Here is a 24,341-nt window from a genome sequence, read left to right as displayed (position 1 = left end):
GGGCAGCCAGCAGGGACGGGGCCCCCTCACTCTCCCACCCCACAACCTCGGCCCACCCATGGGGGTATCTCAGGCAACCAGAGACGAAGAGCAGGAGTCTGGGCACAGCCACGTGAAGAACCCCGCCCTGCAGCCTCCTGCTGTCTTGGTCTAATGTGGAAAGTGGCCCAGACGAGGGCTTTGCTCTCCCGGAGACATTTACCCCCAGCTGCGAACAGGGACAGGTCTGGCCACCAGGCTCCTGCTTAAGGCTCTAATGACCCCTCCCTGGCCCTGAGGAAGAGATGCTGACGACCAAGGAGATATTCCCGCAGAGCCAGCAGCCAGGAAATGATCTGGAAAGTGCAGCCTCAGCCCCCAGCCATCTGCCAGCCCCTGAACCCCAGGCCCTAATGGGCCAGGCGGCAGGGTTGGCAGGTAAGGGGAGATGGGCTCTGGGCCTATAAAGCCGGCCCGGACCCAGCAGCCCTCAGCCCTCCGGGACCAGCTGCATCACAGGAGGCCAGCGAGCAGGTCTGTTCCAAGGGCCTTCGAGCCAGCCTGGGCCCAGGGCTGCCCCACTTGGGGCCTCCAGAGCAGTTGGACCCCGGACCCCAGCTCTGCAGTGGGAGGGCGTGGCTGGGCTCTGAAGCATTTGGGTGAGCCCAGGGGCCCCAGGGCAGGGCATCTGGCCTTCAGCCGGCCTCAGCCCTGCCTGTCTCCCAGGTCACTGTCCTTCCACCATGGCCCTGTGGATGCACCTCCTGCCCCTGCTGGCGCTGCTTGCCCTCTGGGGACCCGAGCCGGCCCCGGCCTTTGTGAACCAGCACCTGTGCGGCCCCCACCTGGTGGAAGCCCTCTACCTAGTATGCGGGGAGCGAGGTTTCTTCTACGCACCCAAGACCCGCCGGGAGGCGGAGGACCCGCAGGGTGAGCCCCGCCGCCCCTCACTCGCCCCGCCGCCCCCAGCCACCCCTGCTCCTGCTGCTCCCACCCAGCCTGGGCAGAAGGGGCAGGAGGCTGCTACCAGTAGGGAGACAGGTGGACTTTTTAAAAAGAGATGAAGCTCTCTTGGTCACATCCTAAAAGTGACCAGCTTCCTGTGGCCCCGGCAGAGTCTCAGCCTGAGGATTGTATTGGCTTTGGCAGCTGAGCTCCGAGATACCTCGGAGGGCCGGCAGGGCAGATTGCTCCCTCCACGTGCCCCTCAAGCAAATGCCCCGCAGCCCACTTCTCCACCCTCACCTGAGGACAGCAGCTTCCAGTGTTTTGTTGAGTACATCAAGTCCTGGGTGACCTGGGGTCACAGGGTGCCCCACGCTGCCTGCCTGTGGGCAAATGCCCCATGGCACCTTGAGGAGGGCATGGCTGCTGGCCACAGTGGGCCAGACCCCTGTCCGTGGGCTTCACGACAGATCCATAGTCAGGAAATAGGGCAGGCGCTGGGGACAGGCCTTGGGAAGACGTACCAGGGGTACCTGTTCAGGCTCCCACCATGGCACCGCCCAGGGCATTGAAGCCCTGTATGTCCACACCCAGTGCGGGCCACCCTTCCTCAACCTGGGCCCAGCTCGGCTGGAGAGGGGTGGGAGCATGACCTGCGGCTGGTGGGCAGGCGGGCACTGTCTCTCCCTGACTGTGCCATCCTGTGTCCTCTTCCTCGCCGCTGTTCTGGACCTGCTCTGTGTGGCTCGCCCTGGCAGTGGGGCAGGCAGAGCTGGGCGGGGGCTCTATCACGGGCAGCCTGTCGTCCTTGGAGGGTCTCCTGCAGAAGCGTGGCGTCGTGGATCAGTGCTGCACCAGCATCTGCTCCCTCTACCAGCTGCAGAACTACTGCAACTAGACTGGGCCCACAGGCCACCCCGTGCCCACTGCCACCTGCACCGGCACCTGCTCCCTCTACCAGCTGGAGAACCACAACTAGCCGCGGCCCACAGGCAGCCCTGCGCCCTCCGCACCTACACCACGAGTGATGGAATAAAGCCTTGAACCAGCTCTGCTGTGCTGTCTGTGTGTTTCGGGGGCCCTGGGCCAGGCCCTGCTTCCCGGCACTGTGATGAGCCCCTCCCAGCTCTCTCCGTGCTCTCTAGACACCCGCAGGTGCCCTCACTGGCCAGGCCGGCCCACAGTGGTTCTCACCAAAGTGGCGATGCCTGTTGGCTGCCTCTTTGCTACTCCCACCCTGGGACTCGGGGTCCAGTTTCGGAGTTTCGAGGGTCTCTGAGAGGCCAGGGTGGTGGGGCCACTGGGAAATGACTTCTTGCTCAGTAGCTCTAGGCTCTTGGAGTCCCCAGAGACTTTGTTGAGGAAAGGGAACGAGAACATTCCAGCAATTTCCCCCACCTAGCCCTCCCAGCTTCTATTTTTAGAGATATTTCTGATGGAGTCCCTGTGGAAGGAGGAGGCTGGACTGCGGGAGGGGGTCCTGCAGGCGGGGGCTGGGAAGTGGGGAGAGGCTGCCGAGTGGCACCTGCGATTCCCAGCTCCAGGCAGTCCCGGGACACTCACACACCCTGGCCTTGAGGCCCAAGCTGGCAGCGGCCTGCAGCCACAGCCCATACCAGCCAGGCCCAGCTGGACACCTGGGGCCCCACTGGTGCCTTGGAGGGAGCAGGGGAGGGCAGATGGGAGCGTGAACCGGGGCGGGTGTTGAGGACAGTGGCAGCAGTGGGCAGGGCCTTTGAACCCACACCTTGTGCACCCTGGCTGGAAGCCCCAGAGGACGGCAGCCCAGGAGGACAGGAAACCGCCAAGGCCACCAGGGCAGAGACCAGGGCCAGGGTCCCCCTGCGGCCCCTTTGCCCTCCCCCTCCCCATAAGCAGGGCCACATGGCCGGCTTCCTATCTACAGACCTCCACTCATCTGGAAGCACGCACGAGCCCTGGTGATGACGTCACGCTGGGCTGCAGGTCTGTGGGGGTCCTGACACGAATCCTCTTCTTCAGCACCTCTGGGCACAGGGCGGCTCCACTGGGCACCCAGCCTAGTGGCCAGATGAAAGCCTAGGGGCGGCCTGGGCCTACTGCGGCCTGGGAGGTCAGCAGGTGACCCAAAACACCCTGTGGCCGGGCCAGCCGGCCTGCCACCCAGGCCAAACCAATCTGGACCTTTCCTGAGAGCTCCACCCAGGGCTGGGCTGGGGATGGCTGGGCCTGGGGCTGATATGGCCTGTGGCTGCGGACCGCTGCCAACTTGGGCTTGAGGCCGGGCGCTCACCTCCAGCTGGGGGCCTGGCCACCGGGGCAGCCCTGTCCCTGAAGCTCCGAGCTCGCCCCTTCCCCAGGACCATATCAGCTCCCTTCTGCCCAGGGCTGTCACAGCCTCCATCTAGCCCCGCCCCCAGAGTGGGGGTCAAGACTGGGCAGGCGGGTGGCCGGCCGGACACTGGCCCCGGAAGAGGAGGGAGGCGGTGGCTGGGATCAGCAGCAGTCATCCGTGGGAACACCCGGCCGGCCCCACTCGCACGGGTAGAGGCAGGGGCGCCCTGCTGGAGCCGAGGTATGTGACTCTCGAGGGGCTGCGGTGGGCCCGCTGGGAGGCTGCTCTCCAGATGGCCATTGGACAAGCTGCTGCCCTGGCCGCCCTGATGGGCAGCGAGGCCGTGGGGAGTGATGGGCAGAGTGAGGCCAGGACAGGTGCTTCTTAGGCCTGGCTGGGGGAGTCAGCACTCTGTGGGGAGCTGTGGAGAGTGGTGTCCAGGGACCCCTGGGGCTGTCCCAGACTTCCAAGACTTACAGGGCAGCTGGTGCTGGCTGGTGCTGAGGGCCGTGGAGTGTCCTCTGAGGGCCAAATCTTCTGTGACTCTGTCTTGGGGGACCGCTGGCCCGAGGCCTCGGGGACGGCAAGGCTGCCACCCAAAAGACTCAGCCATGGCTTGTGGTGCCCTCAGCTGCCCTGGGCCAGAGCTGGGGCCACCTCTCACCTTGCTGAGATCCGGGACTCTGGCCCCCAGGCCTGGCTTCTCAGCCCCTTGACCCCCCACCACTGCATCCTGGAAAAGATGTACACAGGAGGCCAGAGCCAGGACAAGGGACAGTCCCTCTATCTCCCCAGCCCCAGTGAGAAGTGCTGTCAAGGTGACCCGGGTGCAAGGGCAGCATGAGACCCAGTCTCCTGTCGGGCACCACCTTGGGCACTGGCCCCCAGACGCCCTGGCCGGGGAGTTTGGATGCTCCAGAGCTCCCAGGTCACCCCATGTGAGCCAGGCCCATGAAGCTTGGCGGCTGCCTGTGCTCCGCCCCTTCTGGGAAGCTGCAGGACAGACACCTCCAGTGTCCAGAGATCCGCCTGGCCTTGGAACCTGGGCTCCATATGTGCACGGGGCTGGCAGGGGCACTCAGCTGCCTCCAGCCCCACCCCTCTCCCTGGCGTTGGGTCCATCTAACTGCTGCCCAGTCACAAGGCAGCTTCCCCCCAAGGCCCCCCAAACCTGCCGGACCCCCTTGAAACCTCTGCCCATGCCTGGAGGAGCGAGAGCAGCCTGCATGCAGCCTTCTGTCTGAGCGTCCTGTGTTCACACGTGCTGTGCAGGGAGGAAGCTCTTATACCCCGGAGCTAGGCACGTGACACCTTTCCCCACCCACCCAGGCCCCACGGAGGTGTGGCTGCCTCCAGGCTGGCTTCCTGGATTGCGTCTGCCCCTGGCATGGATAATTGGCACCTTCGCCTGGTGTTGGGACAGTGTTTGCCTTCTCCTGCCTATCGGCAGCAAATATTTACTGTCTTCCCTGTCTCCAGGCCTGAGCAGACCCTGGGGTGATGAGAGTGGACGAAGGGATGCTGAGGGTAACCCCCAGCCCTCCAGGGCCTGGTGCCCAGTGGGGATCTGGCCCCCGGGGAAGAAAGCGAGGCCAGGGCAGGTGGTTCTTAAGCCTGAGTTTCTGGGAAAGCTAGCCCTGCGCAGCACGTGGGCCGAGTGTGAGGGGCGGGGACGTGCGGGGCCTGCTCCAGGGCCTGGCCAGCGCGGGCACGTTTGTTCACACCCAGCAATGTGGCCAGGAGCCGCCATTCACAGGTGTGACCAGCAGATGGCACCAGAGCCTCACTGTTGATGCCCCCGGGCTGCGGCTCCAGGCTCCGGTGCTGCCCAGGGTGTGAGTAGCTGCACCCTGCCCCTGCTGGGCACTCCCGGGGGCTGTGGGGGCTGTGGGGGGCCCTGCCTGGCTGGCCAACCAGGACTCTGAAGAGCGTGGGGCTTAGGAATGAGAGGAGGCGTCTGACGATGCTGAGGGGTGTCCGCGGAGACCCCTGGCCTGCTCAGGTCCAGTCTGGGCCCCCAAGTCAAGCGCAGGCCAGCCTCTCACTGACCTGGGTTTCTCCGAGGCCCGGACACATGTCCTGAGTCGCTAATATTCCGAGAAAGCCGCTGGCTAGACTCTGAGCCCCACCTGCAGGCCCCTAGAGTCACAGAGCGCCAGGGTGAGAAGACTCCAGGGAGCCTGTCCCATCCTAGTCACGGCTCAGCCAGCCGTGGCTCGAAGTGGACCTGGCCGTGGCCTTTGCTGAGGGTCCCCAGGGCCCCTGGGGGCTACTGAGGCTGGAGGCCAGAGGTGGGGGGGAAGGGGGATCTGTCCCTCAGCCACTCAAGCCCGAAGGAAGGTCAAGTCCTGGTTCCCATGTGAGGAGGGGGCTTCAGGGGCTGGGACCCGGGGCTGAAGTCGGCCTGGAGCTGGGGTCCGGGCGGCCCGGGGTCAGCGCGTTCCCACGGCCCCCTCCGCCAGCGCGTCGAGGAGAGGGAGGTCCACTCTGGAAAGAATGTTTGGGGGCAGGGGTAGACGGTAGACCGGGGCTGGGAACGCGGAGATGACACGCTGGGTGCCGCCCCCGCACCCTGCGCCCTTCCTCCCACTGTTGTTTCTGGCCCCGGCCTCAGGAACAGCAAGGCAGATTCCTTCGAAAGTGGGGCCGGCTGGAGGTGGCCTCCCCACCGTCCGTCTCACGGCTGCGCTGGCGCCAGGCTCCCCGCCGGCCTCCCGCCCGCTCCTCTGCGTCCTCAGCTCACTCCCTTGCACCCAGGTGGCCCCAGGCCCCGCCCCACCTCGCTCGGACTCCCCACTTTCTGCCCATCTGCTGCTGGTGGGAGACCCTGTCCCTGACCCCAGGGACCGCTGAGGCAGCCTCCAAGCCTCCCGGCATTCCTGAGGCTGCCCCTAGAATATGGCGTGGGGCCGTAGCCAAAGGCCAACCCACAGTCCCCACACTCTAAGACAGGGTGACAGGGATCTCAGGGTGCCCATGGGCTGAGGACGAATCAGAGTCGGGGTCCCTCAGGCCGACGTTAAGGTCGTGGGGCCTGCCAGGCTCTCCTCACTCAGGGAGGCTGAGAATGTCTAGACCCAGGTGGCTGTGACCCCTGGACAGTGTCGCAGGGCTGCTGGGGGCAGAGCCAGACCGGCCCTCCACTTGCCAGGGACGGAACCAGCCTGGAGGCCACCCAGCCCTGGGGGTCCGCAGACCTGTGGGCTTTGGGGAGGACCCCCCCCCCGCCCCCAGGCTCTGTGCGGGGCAGGCTGCTGAGTCATCAGACCCTCCGGGGCTCTTCGGCCCACAGTCCGCCCAGGCCTCTCTCTGACCCCCTTCCCGGCCCATCTGTGTTTTTGGAAAACAGAGCCAGAGCCCCCCGCAGCCCTGCCAGCTTGCGGCTGCTCACGCTGCGACTCAAAGTGCACTACTCTGCCTTCAAAGTCCACCTTCATGTCAAAGCTGGGTCCCACCCCAGCCCGGCCTCCACGGGGCCACCACCTGCCCCTGCCCACATCCAGACCCGCTGCTGTCCAGCTCTGGAGGGACCTTGAGCATCCCCTGACCCTCTCTAGGGCTCAGGGTCCCTGGCATGGGCCCATTACACACAGGTGGCTCAGTGGGTCCGGGGGCTGGGGCCAGAAGGCGACCCTGGGGATCCCACGGGGAGGCACTGAGACACCCAGACCCGACTCTGGCGGTGGCTGCTTGCTAAGAGCATGGGGCCCTCTTAGCCCTGGCCTCCAGGTGCAAGGAGAGGGTTTGGGGCAGGGGTGAGTGGAAGGGGGCCTTCTTCCCTTGTCACCTTGGGGGCGGGCCCAGGGCTGCTGCTCCATGGCTGCTCCCCAACCTAGGCCCAGCTGTGGGGAAGGAAGGAGCAGGAGACTGGGCTCCAGGCAGGGGGAAGAGCTGCCTGAGAACTAGAGGAGAGGGTGAGGGCTGGGGCTCCAGCTGCACCACCAGAGCTCAGAACAGAGGAGGCAGGAGCCAGCAGGCTGGAGGCTTCCTGGAGGAGGCATCCCGGGCCCCTGCCAGCGTTGCAGCCTTGAGCATGAGTCCACGATGGGGTCCCGCTCCCAGGGACGCAGACCCAGCCCAGCACCACCCATGCCCACCAGAGACCCATACAGAGGTCACCCCTGGGTCCTTCCCCCTGGCTGGGCATGGGCTGGCCTTGGCAATAAAGAAGGGGTAGCCGTGGCCTCGAGGTCTGCAATAGGCTGTGATCTGTGAGTGCCGAGAAGCCACAGGCCCTCAACGTCCGAGGGGCAATGAGTGTCCACCTGGGCCAGTGTGGGACTGAAGGGCGAGAGCTGGCAGGTGGGGCTGAAGTCCTGGCTCTTCTGCTAGTCGTTGTGTGGCCTTGGGAAAGTGATTTAGCATCTCTGGGCCTTGGTTTCCTCATCCGTCAGAAGAGAACCAAAGGAGACCCTGCCTGCCTCGGCTGCTGGGTGGCATCGGTGAGCAGCAGGGCTATCAGGCAGCTGCACCGCTGGCCTCAGTCTCCCCATGAGCTGCTTTCTGTGCCTGGGCCTTCATCTTATGGGTGTGGTTCAGGTCTGGGCGTTACAGGGGAGGGGAAGTTGACGTGTCCTCCGTGGGAAGTGGCAGTCCCCATGGCTACCCGGCATGCCCAGGGCATGCAGAAGGGACCTGGAAGGGAGGAGCAGCTCCTTGAGGGAGGAGCCCGGTGCTAGCGGACAGAGGCCTCCGCACAACTTGGAGTGAAACAAGCAGGAGGGGCTCTGGGGGGCCTGGACACCCAGGTGTAATCTGTGGCCCAGAGGCCCGTCACAGGGGAGGGGTCTTTGAGCTCTTTCAAGCCCCAGCTCAGCATTCAAGGAAGCCTGGGGCAGGAAGAGGTGCAGCTGTGCCATCTGAGCTCCAAACAGAGGAGGCAGACGTTAGCAGGGAGTGGGGAAGGAGAGGCTTCCTGGAGGAGGTGTCTCCTGCCTTGACAGCGCTGCAGCCTTGAGGATGGGTCCACACTGGGTCCCCGCTGCCAAGGACGCAGATCCAGCCTAGGGCTGAAATCTGTGCTCCTGGAGCCTCCCTTCTCCCCAAGGGCCTCAGGCTCCAAAAACCCCCAAGGCCTCCCAGGCAGCAAGTTTTCCTGAAGTAGGTGGGGGAGTCTTTGCGGAGAGCTCTCCCGGGCGGTTCGGGCGCCCTGCAGAGTTGCCGAGCAGCTAGGCAGTTTCCTTGTGACTCCTAAAAAGGTTTCAGCACCCGTGGGTAGGGAGGCGGGGCAAATATCACTTTGCGTCCAGGGGTGGCTAAAATTGAATGTTTATTAACATTGATTTTTGCCAGAGGTGGCCACCCAGACCCAACCGCTATAGTCGTGAGATTGGAAGGGAGAGGGGACAGGAACTGGTTTGCCCAAGTCGTTCGCAGAGGGGGGCTGTGAACTGGCTGAGCCCCCAGGCCCCTCCTGCCCGTCTGTCCTCCAAGCACAGACGTGTGAGTGGCACAGAGCGGGCCCCTCCCTGCCAGCCCCTCTGGCTGCGGCCCTATAGCCTTTGAGAAAGGCCTCACTGGTATCCAGGCTGCCCCCAGCAGAGGCAGCCTGGCCCTCCAGTGCCTGAGGGTGCAGGGCTCTGAAGCCACAATCTGATGTTTTCAGGACAGGGTTGTGGGTCACTTTCTCCTTGTCTCTCAATTCCCGAGGTTTGGTAAAGCGACCCTGTAGCTATCAATGGGCAATATCGACTTAACTGGAAAGCAAGATGCTTTCTGAAGCTGTGGCTGCAACTTCACAAGTGGCCACCAGGTGTCAGGCTCGGGCCAAATTCGTGACTCTCCGCTGCCCAGGTGGAGCCGGGTGGGGCTGCGAGGCGAGTTCAGAAGGAAGTTCAGCCCATCTGGGTGCGTCCTGCGGACGACGCCTCTGAAAGAGCTGGGGTCCCGGCGTGGTGCCCCGGGCCTCTCAGTCATAGAGCTGAGTTTATTTTCGTGCAAATGTAATAGTTTCCTCCCTTAGAACAAAACAGATGCTTCAGAAAGGCGTCCCAGGCTCACCGTGAGGCTCAGGCCGTAAGCTTTCGGATGCTCACCCCGGGTAGAGGACGCCCGAAGGGAGGGATTCCCTCCGCGCCCCTGCCAGCTCTGTAACGCCCGGACAGAAGCAGATACGAGCCCCGGATCCAAACACAAAGGTGTAGAACCCGTGACCCCCACCCCCACCCTCACAGTGCAGAGGGACCTATCCTCTGTGGGAGGTGTCCTAACTTAGCCCCCAGAGCCCCCCTCCCAGAGTGCCCCCACTTGCAGCGCCCGAGACCTTTGGGTTATACCGCTGTAATTCTAGAAATGACCGCCAGGTGTCAGCATAAGGCCACTTAAGAAGGTAAATGGCCAAAGCTTGGTGCCCCAGATTTCTGGGGGTTTCCTAGACCCTCACTCATCAAGGATCCAACAGGTCCCTAAGGTGGGCTGACCCTCTCCCGGGCCTAAGCGGCAGTGGCGCAGGGAGGTTCTGCTGCGCTGTGTCCCTCACCCCTGCACCCCAGTTTTTGGCCGTGTTGTGGTCCCTGTCACCTGTCTTCATGAGGCATGTGTCCCCCGCACCCCTGCAGGGAAAATCCATGGAGCATAGCGCTGCGGGGTCACGTCCCTCACACCCTAACTCACTGACTCCCAATGCCTCTGGTCCTGCCTCGGTGGCACCATGGCTTAGCTGCTCCCTGGGGGCCCTTTCTGTCCTGACCCCGTCTCCCTGCTCTCCTTCTGCTTACACATCTGGGTTCCAAGAGCCTAAGGGAGGCAACCGGGATCTCAATGAAATCAGGCCTGGAGCGAGCTCCTCTGCGCGCATCCCGGGGACGGCATTCCAGAACAGGGCACAGTTTGGATGCAAGACACCATTTGGGGCCGGGGAGGCTCCGGGCTCCAGAAGTTCGACCCGTGGGCTGCCCCCACTTCAGCCCCTTCGCTGCTACCTCCTCCGCCTGGGGACCCTCCACCTGGGGGGCCTCCCTGGAATCACTTCATCTGGCTTGGGGTCAGCCCTTCACTCTCTCCAGGTCCATCTGCAGCTTTGAAAGTCCCAGAAAAGTGTCCCCAGAGGGCTCTGGCAGTCGCTCTCGGCACCATTGTGGCACCATTTTAACCCAGCACCTGCAGCAGGGTCCCTTAGCGATAGCTCGAGCCGGGCTGCCCTCTGCCCACACCCCAAGTCTCTGTTTGTTCCTTCCCGGAGCCTTCGCTGTGTGCCTGCCCTTCTGCGGGCTTGAGGAAGGGGCGGCAGATCCCCAGTGAGGCTTGGCCTGATCCGGAGGGCGAATCTCTCTGAGCGCCCCCTGAGTTGCTGCCTGCTCTGAGTCTGTGTTTACCTGCAAAGACTGTGAACTCATTCAGTGCTCTGGACCTCCCCACCCAAAAGCCGAGTGAAACATCCCATTTGCCCTCCTCCCAGGGGAGGGGGCACGGCTCTGGGGCTTCTACATCTTATTTGAGACACCCCCCGACACACAGCAGATGGAAATCTTCGCGGCTACTGCTCTTCCTGCCGCAATCCTTGCTATCCCCACGAGATGTCCTATTCCTCCCGCTAATGAAAGGATTTAAGCCGAGGGCTTGAAAGAGAGAGAGAGAGGGGACAGTTCGGCCCCACGCCGGCCACTTTGCTAAGCCCACAGAAGCGGCTGGGGTGCAGGCGCGCGGGGCGGGTGGGACTCGGGAAGCACACCTTTGCCCCTTCCTCAGTCTGGTTTTGTGCCTGGTCTTCCTGCAGGCTTGCAGGAGAGGTTAGAAACGAGCAGTGTGATTGAGTCCAATCTGGTGGGCGCTTCTATGTGAACCCTTGCCCAGCTGCTGCCAGCTTGGAGTCTACGCTTTAACCGGAAGGGCCGTGAACCTGCCCAGTCGCCCTACGCGGGGAAGCCTGCGAGTGTCACCTGCAGCACTGCCATCAGAGCTTAGTGCCACACACAGCATGTACCAGGGCAGAGCAGATTGACCCGTGGAGCGGGAAACCCCGGCTGAGCCCTTGCCGGTGGAAGACGGAAGGGCGTGACTGCGCCGTCCGTAGCTCTGCTGGGGGCACCTACAGTCCCATTTTTCTGCTCATTCTTGAACCCCTACGTTTTCCCCCTTTATCCCCCCATTTTGCTAGTGCCACCCCACCAACATTCCAGGGTAACTGGGATGTTCCAAGCAACTGCAAGTGTCACGCTAAGTAAAGCTACATCTACTCCCCAGCACCCCGCATAGCCCCCACCTCCCAGCTGGCAGGGAGCTTCTGGCTTATGCCCACAGCCACAGGTGCCTTTCTGCCAGGTCAGGGGCGAGCCAAACCTCCATCCCCTAATGCACCATGTCCTGGTGTTGGAAAGTGCCATAGCCAGCTGCCCCAGCACCACCAAGTTGGCACAAGGCTCCCCAAATTTGGAGGGGCTCAGGGAAAGGAGTGGAGCGGATGAGGAGGTGAGGGGCAGCTCCATCATTTCCGCTGGCATTTGAGCAGGTGCCGTGCTCGGCGGAGGTGAAGCCACCCCGTCTCTAGGGGCCATATTCACATGCTCGCTCTAAAAGCGCCCTTCATCTCTCCAGCTTCGGCCTTGTCCCCCTCCTCCTCCTCCACGTCAACCAGGCTGGAGGGTCTGGATGCCAACCCCCCTGCTTTGGGGGCAACTGCTAATATTGGCCAGGCCAGCGGAGCTCCGTCCCGGCAGCTTCGGCAGACAGCCCTGGGCCCCAGTGACTCCCGGTCCCCTTTACCCACTGTCCAGGAGCTGCGGGGACCGAGCGGCGGCTAGAGTCAGGTGACTGGGCTGCCATCCCTTGAGTGTGGGAGGAAAGCTGCACTTTGAGTGTTCGGGTGTGGGTGGGCTGGGAGCGTGGAGCCGCTGCCAGGGCCCTGGTTTCTGAAGGAGGGGGCACCTCTGCTGCTGGGGGGCCTGGCCAAGCTTCCTGAGAGCAGCCTCAACTTTGCAGGGAGCTGGAAAGGCCGTTGGGGAGGGGGTTCTTCCACAGGGCGAGGAACACAGGTTTCCTTCACTAATTCACCAAGTGAAATGGGAGGGGTGGGGAGGAGGGTCGGAGGCTCTTCCCAGCAGGAGCACACAGCTGTTTTCGCCAAGTGTGAAGGAAGGGTTTTTCTGTGAGCAAAGTTTCCGCCCGCCGCACCCCCCACCCCATTCCCAGAGACAAACAGGAGACTTTGCAGAGGAACCAGGGGCCGGGAAACTGGCACAGGTATTTTATTTATACACACACACACACACACACACCCCCACTGGAAGAGCAAAGCTTCCCTCTCCTGCCTCCCTATGCCCTGGCCACCAGCGAGAAAGTGGCCAGGAGACTGAGGAGGAAGGCGGGGAAGGGGCCTCTGCGCCCTCAGGTCCCCTCCAGGTTTTTTTTGTAAAGCAGAGCTTCCCCTCGGGACGGCGCCCCCCAGCCTCCCCCGCACACAGAGGGGCCCTGGGACCGTGGCAGTTTCCCTGGGAATGCTCATTCATGCGTGAAGTTTTTCTCTCCCGCACCCTGGACCCAGACTCCTCAATCCACCCGGGGTGGTGTTTGTGGGGAGGGGGTTGCTTTCCCCAGGAAGCTCCACTGCCCCCTCCCTGGCTGGCCCTGTCCTTCGGATTTTGCCCGAGGCCCCCTCCTTGTCTCCTTCCAAGGTGGGAGTGTTTGGGGGTGGGGGAGGAGGCTTTCGTATTCTGGGCTGTGGCCCCTCAGGGCGGGTCCGTCGTGTGTAGCCCTCCACCCCCAGTGCCAGGCAGAAGCCCACCCTGGCCCAGGAAGGGGGCAGCTTGTCCAGCAGAAAGGTCTCCGGCCTCTCCATCAGCACCGGGAAGCTTTTCCTAGGCAAACTTCTCACCTCTTCCTCCCTCCCTCGTACTCTGAAAAAGGGAGCTGTGGGCAGGGGAGGGGCTGGAGGGGAGCTGCTGCCCCAGTCCTGACCAGGTGACCCACAGGCAGCCAGGGGAGGGGGATGGGACAGGCTCTGGCTTGGTGCGTACGGGGGGCTTTGCTTTGAAAAGAGATCATCTCACGAACATCCTTCTGCTTTCCCCAGGGCGGAAGAGTTGCCACGGAGCTCCTGCGGGAGGAAGTGGATTCCAGCCCTCAGCCCCGGGGCTCCGAACCACTGCCAGCCCAGCCCGTGCCCAGCCTGCCCCACAGCCTGAGCCTGAGCAGGCCAGAGCGGCCAGAGCGGCCAGTCCTGAGGTGAGCTGCTGCGGCCTGTGGCCCAGACGACCCCAGCACTCCCAGAACTGAGGCTGGCAGTCGGCCCCAGCCCCAACCCCAGAGAGGTGAGTGTCTCAGGCACCCTGAGGCGTGGCAGAGAAGGCCGCAGGCTCTGCAGGAGTCTTCGAACTGGGATCTCCCCCTTTTAGAAGCAGCTGCAGCTCAGAGAGGCTGGGGGAGGGTTCGGAGTCACACAGCTGCGATCGGTTCGGAGTTCCAGGTGCTTCTCCCTAGGGGCCGGACCAGGTGTGGGCAGAGCTCCTGGGAGAGGAAGAAGGGCAGAGAAGGGGAGAGGGGTAGGGAGGGGGCAGGCAGCCCAAGAGGAAAAGGTAGGGGGGCAGAGTGGGCAGAGGAGGAAAAAGAGCAAATGTATCATTTGGAAGAATCTGGAAACCCGAGGAAAGCTGGGCCCTGCTGGGGACTGTGAGGCCCCCAGTTTCTGCCCCAGGCTGCTGGCTGTGGGGTCTTGCACCCGTGGCCTGACCTGTGTTTGTCCCTGTTTGTCAAAGTGGGTGACAGTCTCAGGCCTCCTGGCTGTTCAGAATTGAGGCAATGGTGAGAGGCCTTCTGAGCGCAGCAAAGGGCCCTGGGGGCTGCGGGGCAGGACCCCGCTGTGCTCAGGAGCCGTCGGGGCTTCCTGTGTGTGAGGCGGGTGGCGGCTAGAAAGGCCCAGCCAGTGGCCTCGCCTCAGCCGGAGGGGGCTCTGCGGTGTGGTGGACCCCCTCACTGGTCGGGCACTGGGGTGACCGGGAGGCTGTGGGACTTGTGGAGCATTGGAGGTGAGAGCATATGGCTCGGAGTCCCCGCGCCTGCCCCACGACAGAACTCTTCAGGCTGGTTTGCGCGTCCCAGATAGAAGCCAGGAGTGTTCTTTCAAAGGAGTCTTTAGCTCGCTCGGACACTCGATAAAACAGTACCACAGTGGTGGCATCTCAGGGCTCTGGAGTGTGCACCGGCCGACCCTCCCCCGGCACCCTCTCCCCCGCACCCCAACCTGGACCCACATCCCCTGCGTACTTTCGGCTTTGGGGGGGCTGTTCAGCCTTCCGTGGTCTGTGCCGTCTGGTGAGAAGGGTTCCAGTTCGGATCCTCAGTCCCTGACTTCCCAGGCCGCCGGACTGAGGCCGCGTGGCGTGGCGCGAGTGCGTCCTTCCCCAGCGAGGGGGTCCAGGGCAAGTCAGCTCCTCGTCTGCGACGCCCTGCAGGGGTGAGGGAGAGGCGCTCTGGGGACCCTTGGAGAAAGGAACTGGGTGTGTAAAATGCTGGGCCCCGTCCCAGGGACTGGGAAGCGGTTAGCTCAGAGCCGGGAGGACACGGAATGAGAAGGGCCCACGGCAGAGCCGGCGGTGAGGGATGCCGGGCGAGCCTGAGTCCTCGAGGGGACGGTCATTCTCTGTGGAACCTGGGTTTGCCAGCAGAGAGGAACCAGCACTGCCCTGGTGAGGTGGTGGGTCAGGGCCTGGGAGGGTGCTGACTGGGGCTTCCTGCTGGCCACGCTCTGGGCGGGAGGAGACCCCGGCCCCCTCGAAACGCCCTTGGACTGCTGGCAGGACCCTTTTTACCTTGGGGGACAGGAAGCAAGAGGGAAGGAGCAGGTCTTGGCCAGTCGCGGGCAGTGTGCTTTTTGAGCCCCAGGGTGACCTGGATGTGCCCCAGCCTCCAGCCTGCCGTGGTCAAACTTTTGACTAAATAAGGAGAGCTCTCAGCAGGCAGCCCCACGGGGGAGGGGAGGCATGCAGGCCCCCCCACACTCCCCCAGCTGTCCCTCTCTCTCTCCAGGGCCACCAAACTCTGCTGTGGGCACCCCAAGGTCACCTCAGCCTTCTTCCTACCTCAGAAAGTCCAAGCATGCGTGGTGGCTCCTTGGGGGTAGACGGAACAAAGGGAAGGGAGCCCCAAATGGGTCACTGATTCATTGTCCCCCGGCACCCCAAAAGAGGAAGAGATCCCACAACTCAGAACTGGGGCCCTCCCCCAGCGCCCCACCTGTCCGCAGCCTGGGAAGCAGGCCTGGAAGGGAGGAGGAAGGGAGCCCCAAGCTGGCGTTGGGAGCCCTGGGTTTGTCCCTGACAGAGCCTTGGTGACCTAGACTGCTCTCCCAGAGACGGGGTTCAGAGACAGGCATTTTTCAAAGGCTCCTCACCCCCAAATTCACAAGTCACCCTGGAGAGGGAAACGTCAACACACCCGGGAATCTCTGCTGGAGGCTCCCCCGCTATGCTATCCGCACAGCCTGACAGGCCAGAGAGCTGGGGAGTGGGGGGCTGTGAAGGCTGGTGGGAAGGGGGGCAGGGATGGGTGGGGGGAGCTGGGCCAGATGTTCTTGGAATGGGACACAGGGGTGATGGATGCAGACTGGAATTTGGAGGGGGACGTTCCCACGTGTCTTGTGCTCTGGGTGGAAAATGGGCTGTTTTTCATGGTGGGGTGGGGGCTCTCCCGGTCTTGCCAAGCTCATGTGAAAGAGGTGGCTGACCCTGCGCACGTCCCCACACTGTCCAAGGCCATTAACTTCTGCCTCCCCAGTGTCTGGCTTTGAGATGTCCCCCTTCTAGCAGAGTCCTTCTGTGGGGTGACAGTGGGGACATGCAGTGCCCAGCTGTACTTGCCCAGGATCCCCCACCGTTCTGCTGGTCCCTTGCGGCGCCCCCTTTCTGGCAGCCACCCCCCAGCCACTGCCCCAAGGCCCGACATTGCCCAACGGCAAGAGGTGACCTTGTTCCTGCCGACAGGGCCGCTGGGCGCCTGCATGCGGGTTTAATATTTGCCTTTAAGAAAGTGGACTTTCCCCAGCCTGGGTAGACACGCTTCTCCTGAAAATTCAATTGGAGAGAACGAAGAGAGACCCCCGGCGCCCCCGCGGCGTGGCGTGCAGCCCCGCACCCCGTTCTTCCCCCGCGTGTTTCTCCTTTTCTTCCCCACTTCCTCTCCTCTTCCATGTTGCCCAAACAAAACCGCGTTCACTCTTGTTTGGTGCTGGCGAAGGTCCGAACGGTGCGCGCAAAGCTCCGGGGCGGTCCGGGGGTGGCCGCCGGGGGTGCTCCGGGCCCCCAAGCCAAGCCGGGGACTCGCCTGCCCCCGGTGGCGGCTCCGCCGCGGCTTCGCCTAGGCTCGCAGCTCGGAGGCGCGTGGGGCGCAGCGGCGAGGGGGAGCCTGCAGACCTCCCCGGCGGGGACCGAGCGGGGAGCTGGGAGTCCCGGGAGCGCCCTGGGAGCAGTGTCCTGGCCTCCCTCGCGGCTCTGGGGTTTCTCCGCTCCACCCAGACGCCCGCTAGGCTCGGGCTGCCGCCACAAAGGCGCTCTCCGTGTAGAGAAGGCAAAGAAACAAAGAAAAAGAAAGAAAAAGTCCAGAAGAATTAAAAGCAGAATTTCAGACGGCCGTGCGCGCCAGGGCGTTCCGTTCCGCGCTACCTGCCCGCGCCGCCCGCGCTCGCGTTCCCCGGGGAGGGCGCCAGTGCTCCGCGCGCCCCAGCAAGGGTGGGTCCCCGGCCGCGCCTTCCTTCCGCCGCCCGGGAAGCTTGAGCTCAACAATTAGCCCTTGATCCTCGGGGTCCTGGTCCACGGAACAGCTTCCCTGCTTTCCCCGAACTGGGGCATTTTACTTTTTCTGGGATCCTCTAAACTTAAGCATTGCTTCCCAAGTCTTCCAGATAATATTCAGCATTTCCACGGGTCACAAGAATTTTCTTGGACATTAATTTCCGGGGATGTCAAAACACATCAGCCCGGCTGGCTTTTCCAGACTACACTATGCGGCCTGTGGCCCCAGATTTGCTTTCTCCCAGGCTCTGGACAGTTTCATACACCCTCTCCTGATCCCACAGATTTACAGACCAGCAACCCGGGTTCCCTAATTTTAAAGAGGAAACCCTTGGTCTGTGGCGCTCACCCCGACCAATTTGCCTGGCTCCCCAGAATGTGGATAGTGCCTTTTCCACGCTTACGCATTGTTCCCAAACGAGTGGAACTTCCCCCCATAATTGTGAATATTCATTCCAGGTCTGAGCTTACTGTCTCCCCCACATTTCCACCCCATTCCGCATCCCCCTTCCCATTCACCTCAGCATGGGACGTTTGCTTCTTCCGAGTTCCGCAAATCTATTCACACTGACCTGGGTTCCCTAAATTTTATACGTTGAATCCCAAGTCCCCCATGCCATTGAGCAGGGCTGGAAGGCCAGAACCCTCAGATTATAAAAATTGCTCCCCATGCTTTCCCCTAAATCCAGGCATTACACCCAGAGCCCACTGAATCCTTTTCTGAATCACAAATGACCTGCGCTCTGATTGCCAGAGTTTCATAAAATGGAGAGCTTTCCTCAATGATCCCAAAACCTATTGAGAATGTGCGAGTGAGAGTCACAAAGCTTTGGAGCATTAACCTCTACGCTCTACACGGTTCCTGGCCATGAATCAGGTCCCTTAAGATATAGACACTGCCACCCAGGTCCCTGGAGCACACTGGGCAGTTACCAGGAGGTGCTCAAATATGACCTAGGATTCTCCAGGTCCCCCCAAATCACACAGGGGAGTCTCCTGGCTCCCACTGGGCTACAGCAAGCACAAAAGGACCCCTTCCTTGGACAGAGGCTTTTTAAATTTGTGTTACGCCTGGTGTCGCTGATGGCCTCAGTTCCCAAACACTCTGAGCATTTTCTCTGCATCACAACATGTTGACTATTAAACAATTCCCTGGATCCCAGGAGCTTCATGACAAGAATCTCGGTTTTCTAAAATTCAGGCACTGGTCGGAAACCACACGGCCAGGATCACACTGGACCCTTTTCCTGGTGCCCTACACTTGGATGTGCTGGGCACTGCCCTGAGGTCCTCCAGAAGCATTCAGTGTTGCCCTTGGATCACAGGAAGGCACTGGTTTCTTGAGCTCCAAACAACTCACTGAGTCATCTCAAAGTTAAGCAATATTTCCTCCAAATACGCTACACCCTCTCTGTCTATCACAAAATCTGAAAATTCCTAAGTCCTAATGCCTAGAAACTCTGAATCCCCTTTCTCTAAAATGTACATATTGACCCCCCCCCCAAGTCTGGAAGGACTCTGAGCAACTTCTCTAGATCTTTAGATTCAAAAACAATTTTCCTGGAGCCCCCAAATTGAGGTAATGTCTCCCAGCCTTCCAAAACAAATTGAGATTTTTTTTTCCTTCACAAAACAATTGAGATTTTTTTGTTTTGTTTTTGTTTGTTGTTTATTTCTTTTTGCTTTTTTTGTTTTTTGGACACTGATTTATGAGTCTCCTTACTTTATGGTCCCTGCCCTGGGTGCCCCTAAATTTAGAAAATGTTCCATGGACCCCCCAAAGCATTAAAGAATGTTCCTAACTACTAACGCGGTTCCCGGAAATTTAGATATCAAATCTCCACTGGGTAATTTCCATGGGTCCCAAAAGCTTGAAACTATTTCACTGGGCGTCCCCAAATGCAGACACTGTCCAGGAAAACATAGAGTATTTTTCTTGTTTACCAAAAACAAACTATGGAAATCATTTAAAAATTAACATAGAAAAAGAATACTGATTTTTTTTTTCTTTCCTCAAATGTTCTGATTACACTCCGGGTTCCCCTAAAATTTAGACAGTGCTTCCTCCGTCTCTGAAGGATATTAAAACCTTTCCCTAAAGCCACAGTAATTATGAAGGTTATTTTCACCCGGATGCTGCAAGCGTCCAGGCCACTTTTATTCTTAACATGTGAAAATTAATCTCAGCTTCCCCCTAACACACCGAGAATGTGTTTGGATCCCCAAAATGTGTCCCTTGCTTTCATTTGCCAATTTCAGGCAATGTACTTCTTAGGCAACCCCTACCAACTGCATATGGAGAATTTTCTTTAACTGCCCCCTCCTCACAAATCGGTCTGGGATTTCGTGGGTCCCCCAAGCTAGCTGGTCCTTACTTTAGACCCCTTTCTCTATGCTCCCAATCGCGTGGAGCAATTTCCCTCACCCCCAAACCTGTCATCTACTTTTTGGAGTCTCAGGTTTAGTCATTAATCACAGGTCTCCAATTAGCGGACTCCCTGGGTTCCCCTCCTCCAGGACACCCATTCGCTAAGCCCGCAAGGCAGAGCTGCGGTTCCCAAAATTTGGGCATTGTTCCCGGCTCGCCGGCCGCACACTACAGCTTCCCCAACCCCGCGCACAGCGGCCACTGGTTTGGGGCCTGTCTCCTACCAAGTCCTCAGAGCAACTCGGACTTGGGAAATTTCTCTCGTGTTCCCCAAACACACGTGGGTCGGCTGCGCGCCCCCGGGACGTGGGCAGGGCTTCCCCGTGTCCAGGAAAGCGACCGGGCATTGCCCCCAGTCTCCCCCAAATTTGGGCATTGTCTCCTGGTCTTCCAACGGACTGGGCGTTGCTCCCAGACACCGAGGACTGGCCCCGGGGTCTCGCTCACCTTCAGCAGCGTCCACCGCCTGCCACAGAGCGTTCGATCGCCCGCTGCCTGGGCTCCTGGTGCGCCCGCGGACTCAGCCTCCAGCTTCGCGGTGAGCTCCCCGCCGCGCTGGTCCCCGCCGCCTCTGCGCCCCTGCCTGGCTCCCGCCCTCATCCGCTGCCGTCCCGCCGGGGCTGGTGCTCTCTCGGGCTGCCGCCTGGGAGGCCGGCACGGGGCGCGGAACCCGGCTGCAGACTTGCGGCTTGGCGGCCCGCTCCCTCCGGCTGGGCGCCCCGAAATCCGCGCCACTTTTGTTTGCTCATTGCAAAGATCACACTTGTGGGGAAAGCGGCTGGAGGGGCCCAAAGTGGGGCGGGCAGGGCGCTGGGGCTAGGGACGCGGAGGAGAGGCGCTCACGCCGGGCGGCAAAGTGCCTGTAGCCCGCGGGCCTAGGACTCCGCCGGGAGGCGCGCGCGGAGCGCGGGCGAAGTGATTGATGGCGGAGCGAGGGGGGCGATGGGGGCTGGGGGGCGCGAGTTTCCGCTGGCGGCCCCTTCCCCTTGGCCAGGCTTAGGCGGCGGGGTGCGGGATTTGGTGCGGGATTTAGACTTGGTAAAAATCACAGTGCTTTCTTACATCGTCCAAACTCTCCAGGAGATGGTCTCCCCAGACCCTCAAATTATCGCGGTGGCCCCCGAGACTGAACTCGCGTCTATGCCAGTCCAACGCTCTGAGGACGGGGTAACCATTATCCGGATATTTTGGGTGGGCCCCAGAGGCGAGCTGCTTAGACGCAACCCGGTGAGCTCGGCGATGCAGGTAGGATTTGAGCTGTGTTTCCCGCCCTGATTTCTCTCCTCCGGCGGCCGCAGCCCCGCAGCCTCGGCGGGCTCCAAGCCTGGCCCAGATTCGGCCCAGCCCAGCTGGCCTTGCCCGTGTCCCGCACCTGGCCGAGGCTCCGGGGCTCCGGGGCTCCGGCGCGGCACCGGGGGGCGCTCGGGATCTGGCTGAAGCTTTAGGCGCCGCGTGGCCGGCTCCTCCTGCTGGGGCAGGTGGCGGATGCGCGCTCCGCCGGAGCCCAGGGGCTCCCTCCGCGGCAGCAACCAGCAGGGACCCCCGACCCAGCCCCTAACCACCTGCCTCTGCAGTCAGACGCGGCGCACCCGCGGTGTAGTCTCCTGGCGGGGCGTTGGGAGTCGGCCTGCCCCTGCCTGCCCGGAGACCCCAGCTCACGAGCACAGGCCACACGGGCACCCTAGAAACCCGAGATGGGGCCCCCGAATTCTCTAGAACGGGCATTCAGCATGGCCCTCGTGCTCGGCGGCTCCCTGCCCCCCACCCAACTTCCCCCCGCCCCCGCGATCGCCGCCCCCCCGGGGGGCCCCAGGGCCCCCGGCCCACACCCCCCCGCCCCGCGCTTGGCTCGGGTTGCGGGGGCGGGCCAGAGGCGGGGCGAGGGCTCCGCGGGCGCCCATTGGCGCGGGCGCAAGGCCAGCGGGGCTCGCGCGGGCGCTGGGCCGCGGGCTGGCGCGACTATAAGAGGCGGGCGTGGGCGCCCGCAGTTCGCCTGCTCTCCGGCGGAGCTGCGTGAGGCCCGGTTGGCCCCGGCCCCCCCTTCCGGCCGCCCCCGCCTCCCGGCCCACGCCCGCCCCGCGCTCGGCCCACCAGCGCCTCCACCGGGCAGGCGGCCCCGCGTCGACGTCGCCCGCTGCCTCGCTGCTGACTCCCGTCCCGGGCGCCGTCCGCGGGGTCGCGCTCCGCCGGTCCTGCGGATTCCCCGCCGCCTCCTCTTTATCTACCTCAACCCCCCATCCCCGCTTCGCCCGAGGAGGCGGTTCCCCCCGCAGGCAGTCCGGCTCGCAGGCCGCCGGCGTTGTCACCCCCCGCGCTCCCCCCCCAGCCCTCCCCTCGGCGCGCAGCCTCGGGCCGCTCCCCTTCTTCGCTGCGTCCCGAGCGGCCCCGGCGCCGCCACCGCCTGTTCCCCCCCGAGGCCCGGGCTTGCGACGGCTGAGGGCTCCGTCGCCCCAAACCGAGCTGGGTGCCCGCGGCTGGGGTGCAGCCTCCACTCCGCCCCGCAGTCACCTCCGCCCCCGGCCCCTAGACGTGGCGCCCTTCCCTTGGCTTCTCTGTGCTCCCCGTGCCCCTCTTGGCATCTGGCCCCGGCCCCGCTCTTTCTCCCGCAACCTTCCCTTGGCTCCCTCCCGTCCCCCCCAGCTCCCAGCCTCAGACTCCCTCCCCACCTCACGCCCGCCCTCTCGCCTTCGCAGAACCAAAGTGGATTAATTACACGCTTTCTGTTTCTCTCCGTGCTGTTCTCTCCCGCTGTGAGCCTGCCCGCCTCTCGCTGTCCTCTCTTCCTCTCGCCCTCTCTTCGGCCCCCCCCTTTTCACGTTCACTCTGTCTCTCCCACTATCTCTGCCCCCCTCTATCCTTGATACAACAGCTGACCTCATTTCCCGATACCTTTTTCCCCCCTAAAAGTACAACATCTGGCCCGCCCCAGCCCGAAGACAGCCCGTCCTCCCTAGACGATCAGACGAGTTCCTCCCCCCCAAAAAAAAGCCATCCCCCCGCTCTGCCCCGTCGCACATTCGGCCTCCGCGACTCGGCCAGAGCGGCGCTGGCAGAGGAGTGTCCGGCAGGAGGGCCAACGCCCGCTGTTCGGTTTGCGACACGCAGCAGGGAGGTGGGCGGCATTGTCGCCGGCTTCCAGGTAAGCGGCGTGCGGGCCGGGGCTGGGGCCGGGGCGGCGCGGGCTGCGCCGGACGCCTGGCCCTTCCTCCGCCTGCTTGCGGCCTGGGCCTGCGGGGTTCAGTGGGGCGGCTGAGCCCGGGGTTGGGGGGAGGAGGAGGAGGAGGATGAGGAGGACAGGCAGCGGTGGGTCCATTCCCTGCATGGAGTTCCCTGCGCGCTCGCCCTGGCGGTGGGGCTGGGGATGGGGCGGGGGCGTCGGGAAGGGCCAAGGGAGGTGTGCGCTGTCTGTAAGGGCCACTTCCTGGTCAGTCTGTGGGTGTCGGGGGTGCAGCCGAACATGTGTGATTTGTGCCTGGCGGGTCCTGGCCTCCCTCTGGGGTGCTGGGTAATGAGGAGGGGCGCGGAGCCGCAGAAGCCCACCCTGGTATGTTGACGCGGTGCCAGCAAGACCGCGAGAGGAAGACGGGGTGGGCGGGGCCGGGATGGAGAGGGGCCGAGCTGGCAGGAGACGCCACATTCGCGATATCTCCCCCCACACGTATCCAAAACGGAGTCCCGGGAGAGGGGGAGAGGGGCTGCTGGTCTGAGGCCAAGAAGGGCAGAGACTTCAAGCCAAAGAGAGGCTCCTGCCCAGTGGGCAGCGTGGAAGTTTCCATACAAGGAGGTGGGAAGACCCTCCCATCCCCCCTACCCCCCCCCCGTGCAGAGCGGGGCTGGGGGTGCAGGATGGGGAGCCCATGGCACTTTGCGAAGGGATGGTCCAGAGCTCGGGGTTGGGGGGTGCAGGAGAGAAGAGACTGGCTGGGAGGAGGGAGGGGGCGGGAGCAAAGCCACGGGGGAGTGGTCAGCAGGGAGATGGGTGGGGGGGGTAGGGTGGAGCCCGGGCTGGGCGGAGCCCGGCTCAGGGATAAAAGGGGACGCACTGACCAGCCTGCAGACTGGACACTGGCTTCTCCTGTGAGAGACTTCCAGCCTCCTCCTCCTCCTCTTCCTTCTCCTCCTCCAGCCCCAGCGAGCCTCCTGCTGAGCTGTAGGTAACCAGGGCTGTGGAGTGAGGACCCCCGCTGCCATCCCACTCCAGCCTGAGGCAGGGCAGCAGGGGGCACGGCCCACGTCTGGGGCTCGGGCCCTGCAGCCGCCCGCCCGCCTGCCTGCTGCCTCTCCAACAGCACCACCCCTCCTCTCTGCCTCTGCCCCTGCCCTGCCCCTACCTGGTCTCTGCTTCCTCACCTGCTCCTTCCGTTTCCTTCCTTCCCTTCGGCCCCCTCCCTGCCCAGCTCGGGGCTTTTCCTGGGTCCTCACCTGCTCTGCATCTCCGCGCTTCCAGTCCCAGTCCCGCTTTTCTGAGCCCGCACCCTGAGCCAGACCTCCAGGTTCAGAGTAGTGGGGTTGGCTCCGGAATCGCGGTGAGGGCTCGCGTGGCCAGCTGGTGGGGTGTGCTCCTGGAATTTGGAAGGGGGTGGCGGGGGGGGGGGGGGGGAGGGCGGCGAGGGGACTGGTTAGGGCCCAAAGAGATGATCGAGGAGGCTTTCAGATCTTGGGTGGGGCCGCCCACGGCTCTATAGAGAGGCCACACAAAGCGGTGCTTCGGTCCCACAATTTATTGCATCAAAAAGTCACCTGGGTCTGTGGAGGGAAGCCTGGGGCTGCCGCCCGGAGTGGACAGGAGTGGCTTTGCTGCAGTGACACCAGCCTCCCACCCCGAGGTGGTTTGCCCATGCAGCCTATGGAGGGGGTGTGTCTGAATATCGGCCTCTCCTTCCAGAATGCAGTCGGGGATCCTGGGGTCTGATGTCCCAGGTGGTCTGAGCTGGTCTCTCCAGCTCCTGCCAGGAGA

The 24,341-nt window shown here is 62.9% G+C and overlaps 2 protein-coding genes and 1 pseudogene across 6 annotated transcripts in view; 2 read left to right on the top strand and 1 right to left on the bottom strand.

The window, feature by feature from the left end:
- Positions 1-427: 427 nt before the first annotated feature.
- On the top strand, positions 428-1,822 carry INS (insulin). The gene is made up of 3 exons (XM_010331147.3): positions 428-551; positions 706-909; positions 1,683-1,822. The coding sequence occupies exons 1-3, from the start codon at positions 428-430 to the stop codon at positions 1,820-1,822; spliced, it is 468 nt and encodes a 155-aa protein (XP_010329449.2).
- A 1,545-nt stretch (positions 1,823-3,367) lies between these two features.
- Positions 3,368-24,341, top strand: part of IGF2 (insulin like growth factor 2) — a 28,323-nt gene continuing 7,349 nt past the window's right edge. Inside the window, exons 1-2 of one of the 5 annotated variants that reach the window (XM_010331145.2) lie at positions 3,368-3,478; positions 13,245-13,482. Coding sequence is in view for 1 of the 5 variants with exons in the window: in XM_010331146.3 (XP_010329448.1) it covers positions 20,468-20,629 (162 nt within the window). In the remaining 4 variants the exon portion in view is untranslated. Of the gene's footprint in view, positions 3,479-13,244; positions 13,483-20,438; positions 20,630-21,914; positions 22,524-23,383; positions 23,539-24,341 lie in introns of those variants that run through there. The other 4 variants (XM_010331146.3, XM_003943287.4, XM_074401850.1 and 1 more) reach the window with 4 other exon arrangements.
- Positions 13,492-20,221, bottom strand: LOC101053831 (uncharacterized; annotated as a pseudogene).

The sequence above is a fragment of the Saimiri boliviensis genome, chromosome 6 (assembly GCF_048565385.1).
Source record: "Saimiri boliviensis isolate mSaiBol1 chromosome 6, mSaiBol1.pri, whole genome shotgun sequence".
In the NCBI taxonomy this organism is placed as follows: domain Eukaryota; kingdom Metazoa; phylum Chordata; class Mammalia; order Primates; family Cebidae; genus Saimiri; species Saimiri boliviensis.
Note: the sequence above shows the minus strand (reverse complement) of the source record. Positions and strands in the feature narration are given on the sequence as shown.

Bases quoted from the DNA above. Each gene is read 5' to 3' on its own strand.
- INS (XM_010331147.3), top strand. From the start codon at position 428: ATGGGCTCTGGGCCTATAAAGCCGGCCCGGACCCAGCAGCCCTCAGCC. The intron at 552-705 runs GCTGCCCCACTT...CCTGTCTCCCAG, and splicing joins CGAGCCAGCCTGGGCCCAGG to GTCACTGTCCTTCCACCATG. The intron at 910-1,682 runs GTGAGCCCCGCC...TCGCCCTGGCAG, and splicing joins GGAGGCGGAGGACCCGCAGG to TGGGGCAGGCAGAGCTGGGC.